The sequence below is a fragment of the Condylura cristata genome, unplaced genomic scaffold (assembly GCF_000260355.1).
Source record: "Condylura cristata isolate star-nosed mole 26May11 unplaced genomic scaffold, ConCri1.0 scaffold00001, whole genome shotgun sequence".
NCBI classification, from domain to species: Eukaryota; Metazoa; Chordata; class Mammalia; order Eulipotyphla; family Talpidae; genus Condylura; species Condylura cristata.
This window is the reverse complement of record NW_004567102.1, coordinates 64,210,542-64,219,052: the sequence shown is the minus strand read 5'-3', so window position 1 is coordinate 64,219,052 and position 8,511 is coordinate 64,210,542. Positions and strand designations below refer to the sequence as shown.

The 8,511-nt window shown below is 35.6% G+C and overlaps 1 protein-coding gene across 1 annotated transcript in view; it reads left to right on the top strand.

The window, feature by feature from the left end:
• The first annotated feature begins 239 nt into the window (after positions 1-239).
• KIAA0408 (KIAA0408 ortholog) overlaps positions 240-8,511 on the top strand; it is a 13,485-nt gene continuing 5,213 nt past the window's right edge. The window contains exons 1-4 of the mRNA XM_004673836.2: positions 240-399; positions 4,082-4,444; positions 4,533-4,612; positions 6,750-8,076. Of these exons, the coding sequence (XP_004673893.1) occupies positions 265-399; positions 4,082-4,444; positions 4,533-4,612; positions 6,750-8,076 (1,905 nt within the window). The 5' untranslated portion in view covers positions 240-264. The remainder of the gene's footprint in view (positions 400-4,081; positions 4,445-4,532; positions 4,613-6,749; positions 8,077-8,511) is intronic.

Here is an 8,511-nt window from a genome sequence, read left to right as displayed (position 1 = left end):
CCATGAGCAGACTGATGTCATCTCTTCTTTTGAGTCCAATTTTCCTATAATTTGTTTATATACGGGTTTTTGACAAACTGATAAAATATTTCCAGAAAGTGCATGGCTGTGGAACTCTCTCCTTCATTATGTTTATACTAGGCTTTTTTTTTTTTTTAAGGCAAGTGAGACTGCTTCTAATAAAACAACTCCAGTTTCCAAGAAACAGTTAAGAGAAAGCAGAGACGAGCAAGACACCCCTTCTCTAACACTCCCACGGTCGCCATGGACCTGCATAAGCAATGGGAGAACACAGAGACCAGCTGGCACAAGGAAAAAATGGATTTACTGGACCAGTTTGACAATGAAAGGAAGGAATGGGAAAGTCAGTGGAAGATTATGCAGAAGAAGATAGAGGAGGTACAAGATGATTTGTTTTGTATTCATTGTAAAACTTAAAGCTCCAAATGAAAATTCTGTTGAAGTTCATTTTGTATTAAAAGCTATTTTTATTTTCCTATACCTCCTAAGATATGCATGTCCCAGTGACATTTACTAGACCAAAAATAGCATAACCTTACTGAGTGGTATTGTAGAAATCATGCTTACTTCATAGTTTTGCCCAGAAGTTAAGAACTTGACATACCACTCCAAAGTGTTATCAATTTATTATTTTTTGACTAAAGTACTGTGATATGAAAATGAGGTATGTATTTTACATAAGAATAATGCAAATGCCCTGACTTTTCAGGAGGAAAAATATATTAGCAAAATTACAAGCAGTGATTAAAATAAAGATCTTTCCTGAGATGATTGCTGAACAATGTCTAAAGACAATTACATATTAGATTGTTCCATATAATCAAAAAAGAGTATCATATATCAAGCAGAAAATAATAGTGGACATAATATTTATTCTGGCATGGGATAGCTTATTTGTTGTCACATTTATTGGGAAAATAGTTATCAAACCTGCCATGTTTTATTTCTCATAAAAATAGCCATTGTATCCTTATTTAACCATCCCTTAGCCTGTTGAGTCTGGAATATGTCCTTTAAGTATTTACATTGATGTATGTTTAAACTTGTTCTAACTGAAAATTACTTAGACTTATCTTGTTTTCTTTTGCTAACATCCATGTTACTGATTTATATGATTTTATGTACATAGCTAAAGCAGTGATTTTAACAGACTTCTTTGCTTTTGTTCAAAGGTAAGCTAGAGCTTTAGATGTTTGTAATGAAAAATGTCCTTATTAACAGCCGTGCAACTGATTATGAATAAAATACAAATTAACATGCCAAAAGGAAACATTTTTAAAGTAATGATAAAAATAGTACTTTAAAACAGAAGGCAGGCATGTAGGGTATGATTGAAGATTGCAAGGGGAGTCTACTTCTTGTCCCTTTATATTTTGGGAAATATTTTGCTCGATATCCTATCTCCTCTCCCCAAAGACTAAGATTTGCTCAACAAGGATATCCCTAAATCAGTTCAGAATCTAGAACTGCAGTTTAATCAGAAACTGGCATGAAGTTAGGGATCACTGAATCCAGGTATTAACTGTCTCGGATAACTCAGATATTCAAGCATAATAATAAAGGGGCAAAATTAGTCTAGCCAATTGCTAAAGCCATGCAACTAAAATAATTTTCTGTTTGATTAAAATTGTTGTTGTCAAATAAGTATTCTAATAGCTCTATAGATTCCATCTATGGTAAATAGTAGTCTTATAATTAGCAGGCATTAAACATACACTTTAAGTTTAGAATTATATCCACAGAAATTCTGTCCCTTTTAGTATCAGAGAGACAGAGGGATTTTAATAATTTGTCTTTTTTTCATCTTGGACTGCAGCTATGGCTTATTCATCTTGCTGCTTACAGTATGAAGCTCCATGCCTGGATTTATGTTTAGATAATGTACTTACTAGAATATCCAAAGATGATCTTTTTCATTGCTAAACACTAGCATTGTGCTCTCCATATCATACTGATATATAGATTTTCTGAACTCTCAGCTTTATGGGCAATAAGAACATACTTTTTATATAGCCCATCTTACAGGCAACAAAACTTAAGAGTAAAAAAGATTAAGGAAACTAGAAAGATAGGATTCTCATAGATAATCAAGGATTTTTATTTAAACTAAAATATCAATATTGGGGAAATATATGCTAGTATGTAAGCATGACAGACTAACATGTTTAACATTTATCACTGTTTGTGTTTTAAGTTAGACACAAATAGCTATGTGTTCTATAACTGTGGGTTTTCATGCATATAGCTTCAGTTATTCTAAGTATTAATACTATAAAGAGCCAGCACTGGATATCAACATACTGATGATACTAAGATTCTAATGAGTCTCTGTTCAGTCACTATTCAGTCACTGAATTTGCTGTTGTAAATATATATATATATATATATATATATATATATATACACACACACACACACACACACACACATAATTGAATAATTTGAAACCTGGAATAATCTGACAGAAACCCTATGTAAAATTCATAGATTCCTTGGATTTTTTAAATATATCATCTTGCATTCTTTCATGTTTGTGTGCTTTGCTCAGAAGATCAGACCAGGCAACACAAGTTCCCTTACATAAAATAAATGATTTTCCATCAACAACATTATGCTATTTGTTTGTTCATACTTCATTTAAGTCCCCAAAAGAACTTAAGATGATGTATAAAATTCTATATAAAGTTTGCTAAGAAAGATGAGATAAAGACAGAGAGGTCTAATGCAAAATGTATCTTAATAATCTGTCTTTCTGTTACCTAAGCAGGAATTAACATATGTGTCCCTCTCAATAATGGGGGGGAAAAAAGAAAAAAAAGGCAAATCTATTTATCATGAATAGCATCATTTGGCCCTGATTTTAAAACTAAAGCAATTTTGATTTCAACCATTCTTCTTCAAAAATAGGACACTGTTATCAAAAGCAACCTTAAGTTTAATATGGTTGTTTTAAGGATTGTTTCTTAGAATATCCTTTATGATAAGCCCCCAAAACAGTTCAGTATTAATGATTTTACAGGGGCCAAAACAATTCATGTCTACAATAATGCTATGTAGACTTCATCCACTTGTAGGTGTATAAGTATCTAGAGAAATAAATATACTTTATATTTCTCAAGTATCAGTTATGTATAGAGTTTCTCTTGTCTGAGTGTTGAATAAATATTGTGCAGCAATAAAGCTGTCATCATGTTCCTTGAATAATGATACAGTGCAGATATATAGGTTGTAAAATGTAGAGATACTGGTTTAAATAGTTATTTGACATTCTCCTCTGAAATTCTATTAGCTTTTCCAAAACTTAAGTAGGAACAGAAAGCTCTTCCTTCCTCTGTTCAAAGGCAAGCCGAGAGGTTGCTTGTTCATTATACAAAGGTCATGGAGCTAAGGTCAATGCTGGATCCACTTTTAATATAGACTAATAGATGAGCAATGCCTTAGTATTCTATCATATTGCACAGAACAGTGTTTTGTTTTAACCCAGATGAGAAACTTTAAGAGTTTAAAAAAAATCTGAGTAATACTAGCCCTCCCTCATCAACATAATTTTGAAAGAAAACATCCTTTGATTGGAAAATGTCTATTTAGGGAACAGAATGAGTGCCAGGAGACTGTTAACTAGTTAGCCAGCTAAATTTTGGCAAACACAAAGGATCGTATATTTCTAAAACTCACATTTAATGTTAAATTCTTCCTTCTCTCTGAAAGTAATTAGGGCATAGCTAGTAATTGGTTCAGGTCATTTCAGTTTTTAAATAGTGCTTCTGTATCACATTAATACATAGTTACAGGTTATTTTTGTCTTTGAAAGGGGTTTTTTCCTTCTCAGGAAGACAGAAAATATCACTGGTGCTTTATGATCTTTACGGTTCATAGAAGTCGTTCCAGCTAAATGCAGATTTTCAAAGTGCTGTTTTCGGGGACAAGCATTAATACCCAAGGGAAGAGTATTGTAATCTAGCAAAGAGGACTCTAAACAATGTGCTTAGTATCAAAAAGATTGACAGCATGAATCAGAAGGCAAAAAAAAAAAAAAGCCATATCTTTGTTTTCTTTACAGCTTTGCCATGAAGTAAAACTTCGGAGGAAACTCAACATGAATGAACGTGCTAAGATCACCAATCTTGATCATGAGAAGGCCACTCAAGATAAAATGGTGGCATGTTCTCCAAATTACCCCACTTCAGGAAAATGTGAATTTATAGGGATGAATCACAGGGATGGTCTGGAAAAAGACAATAAAATGGATAAGAGCTTACTTGAGGAAGGAAATCAAATGTGTAAGGAACAAAAAGCATCAAAAAAATCCAAAGTAGGGTTTATGGATCCTTTGGTCACAAACAGCCCAAAGGAATGTGAGGCCTGGCTTGACCTGAGGACATCTGAGGAAGAGAGCAAGGACCGTTCTGGTGCTCTTAGCACTGTAAGTGAGATGTAATTGACCTACAACTGTTTCTAAGGAAATATTTACATTTTGAAATTCTAACATGCTATTGCTTCTCTATATAAAGGCTCTTGAAGAACTTGCCAAAGTTAGTGAAGAATTATGTAGCTTTCAAGAAGAAATTAGAAAGCGGTCTAACCACAGAAGGTAAGCTCTGCATTTCTTACTCTTTTACATTGAAAAATCAAGAAGCACATTTTTTTTTTTCAGTGAACGTATCCAAACTGTCAGATAGTCTCTATTCACTTAAAGCAAATCTTCTGATTTTCCTTGTAATCTGAGTATTTGGAGTACTTTACTCTCCATTAAAAATTGATGTGTCCGGGCCCTCCCTGGTGGCACAGTGGGTTAAAGCACAGCACTAAAGCCCCAGAGGTGACCACATGGTGTAGCAGACCTCTCCTGACCCACCCGCTGCTCCCCTCAGCAGTATATTTTGTCAATATGCATGTTCTGCTCCCCACTCTGCCTCTGGTGAATCCTCTCACTGCCCTTGCATCTCTGGCCTGTACTCTAGTTCTGTATGCACAAATTAAATCTTTAAAAAAAAAAAAAAGATGTGTCCTTTAATACAGTTCTTTTTTGCTTTATTTGTTTTACTAAGTAAATGATGATTTTATTGTAAAATTCTTATAGATGAAAAATTTGAGTGTTTATCTTGTCCATTGCATTTTAGAATAATCATGACACTTATTTTTGTTCTGTATATTTCAACTCCTATAATTTTTGGCTTGTTTTTAGTTTAAATTACTGACAGCATCATAAAATGTGTTACCAACAGCCATACCCCGAGCCCCTAAGTAAAGAATGTTTTGGCTTCTACCACTTTAAAATGCCACTATCAGTCAAAGATGTTTGTGTACCATAACAGAAACAATCCCAGAATCCTTACAAAGTCCTTTTTAACCACATTTTCACATGTGCAAAATTCCACTGAAATAAATATAAATATATTTTACTTATCATTCCCATCCAGCATTAATGATGTCACTTACTCCATAGGATATAATTATTTTAATTTGGGCAATAAGATAATAAATTACCTGCTTTCTATCACAAAACTTTAACTCTCCTCCACCCTAAGTTGTACAAATGTAGAGAATAAAATGGTTGATTTCTAACTCAAGGTATGGAGAAATAATATTAGCAAATGTGTTAGATCGTTTGTCAATTAGGAAAGGTGGGCTTTCTGTTTTCCACTTCGAAGCCACACTGTGGCTATATTTAGGTGTATTTGATAATTCAGAAAAGATTTATTATTTATTTTTTACAAATTACACCTGTCGGCCCTCCCTGGTGGCGCAGCAGGTTAAAGCACAGCCTTGAGAAGCTAAAGCCACTTCCTCATGAGTTCGATTCCCATCTGCCCTGGAGGTGACCACATGGCGAGGCAGACCTCTCCTGACCCACCGGCTGCTCCCCTCAGCAGTGTACTTGGACGATCTGCGTCATACGCTCCCCACTCTGTCTCTGGTGAAGCCTCTCGCCGCCCCTGAGCCTCTGGCCTGTACCCCAGTTCTGTATGCATGAATAAATAAAATCTTAAAAAAAAAATCAAAAAAACAAATTACACCTGTCTAAAGTTCTCCTGTCACTCTATAGTCTTTAGAAAAAAATTCAGAATCATTACAATGTTACTCAAAGATTATAATTTGACCTAATCTTTCTTATTTTCTATCATTTTTCCAACTAGGCTTTATAATCCATCCACACAAAACAACTGACTTGACTAGTCACACAATTTTTATTGCTGTTCACTTTACTCTTTACTTCCTTCAAATCCAATGATACCATCCACTGGGCATTGTGTTTTATTATACATCTATTCCTGTTTCTGTCATTCCACTTAAAATGTTACTTCACATTCAAGGATAGGAACTTGAGCTAACATGACATGATGAGTAGGAATCTCTTGGCAGACCAGAGGAAAGAAAATGTCAAGAGGAAACCAAAGAAACAGGAATGCCAACAGCAAATGCATAGAGCCTACACAGACCTACCAGCGGTTACACAGTCTGCGTATAGGTGAAGTTTCAAATAATAGGAAAAAAAGAAAGATTGGAAAGCTAATTTGAGTCAGAAGATGTAAAGATTTGTATGCAACGCTGAAAGATGGGCTTTACCCGACGATACAGGGAACTTGAGATGTCTGATTAGGGAATTTATATAGAAATGATGCTTATAGATCTTGTGAATATATTTCCTGCAGTAGAAATCCATTGTTTTCTTTAAGATCTATCTTAAGTAAAATTATTACTAAACTACTATGTTTATCATTGTTTAGGATGAAGTCAGAGTCTTTCCTCCAGGAAATGCCAAGTGTAATTAATCTGCCTCATGGAGACCACATGACCGACCATGGCCAGTGCGTTCTTTCAGTCACCTTAGAAAAAGAAAAACAGAAAAATAGAAAGAATCTGTGTGGTACTCATATGCTCCAAAACAATTCTGTGCAAATATGTGGAATTGATGCAATCAATATGCGACAAAATGAAAGTCCACCACTTCCTCCTCCAAGAAGCACATCTCGAAATTTTCCCGGCTTATATGCTGAACAAGCCCATGAAATTTTGAAGAGAAGTTTAGACCACAACATATGGGTGGCACCAGAATGTCAAAGTGAAAGGAACTGTAATCTTCATTTTCCTCAGAGTCACAGTGAAATGCCTATGTGTTGTTTAAATGAAGGGAAACCTTCAAAAGATAGCATCCTGTGTTCTTCTTTGGCACCAGAAGCTAAATTAGCTGACAAACCTCCGTGTAATGAAAATGCTGGACATAGCATATGGTCAAGTGACATTGGAGTAGGTGCAAAATATAGCCCTCCTGCAGTATGGTTTCAGAAAACCTGCTCTCCTCCTCATAAACTCAAGTATGAAAAGGTAGCCCCAGATCATCCTGCTAAATCTCATCCTGAACTTCATAAGAGCAGTGACTGCTGCTCCCCCCGGATGCAGAGCAGTGGCCCACTTAGAAGTTTCAGCTGTGGCTTTGAACGCACTACAAGGAATGAAAAGCTGGCAGCAAAGACTGATGAATTTAACAGAACCGTATTTAGGACAAATAGGAATTGTGCAACAGAGCAAAGTCAAAGCTGCTCAAAATCATCTGAAGCTCCTAAGCCCGCTGATACTTTAATCACATGCACAGGTAACACATCAGAAAATGACAGTGTATCTGATCTTCTGAAAACAAGTGCCCACATATCTGTGCCCAGGGAAAACATGCCTGGTAATCCCACCAAAATATCCAGCATGGGCTTAGTCAGGCAAATGCAGGAACGCTTGAGTCCTAGCAGTTATCGTAACATGCTCCATGAGCATGACTGGAGACCAAGTAATTTGTCCGGCCGACCAAGATCAGCTGACCCCAGGTCAAATTATGGTGTCGTGGAAAAGCTGCTGAAAACCTATGAGACATCAACAGGGTCTGCATTGCCAAATTCTCAGTGTTCCCAGAATAATTGGACCAAAGGTAATTCTGATGTCGGTGGTGGGACCACATTGAGTCAGCATTTAGAAGTGCTCCAAGTAGAACAAGAGCTTCCGCGAAAGACAGCTCTGAGTGGGGCACAAGTGAAGCAAGGATTAGATTGGAGAAAGTTAACAAAGGTGAGAAAGCAAATAACCTATTTTGGTAGTGCTGCCTGCTTATTTAGCTGTTCAGTCAGTCGTCCATTCATATAAAGAAAATATAGCTGCATGTTTTGGCTTCTTCTTAGTTTCTTGACATCATTTTTATGAATAAATGTTGACTTTAGAATTATCATTCAAAGTGAAGTTTTTACAGTGTAGTGTTTAAAGGATATAGCACAATATAATTTTTGAGATTCTGAAGTGGGATCGCATAAATGGCTTTAAGAGCCTCAGAAAATCAAGTGTTTGTTGTTTCTCAAAAAATTATTCCACCTAGACATTTGTAAATATGATTCCACATATCCACTTGTAGAATTTTCTTCTTTAAAGTTTATATATATATATATATATATTTAAAGATTTACTTATTTGTGCATACAGAACTGGGGTACAGGCCAGAGGCTCAGGGGT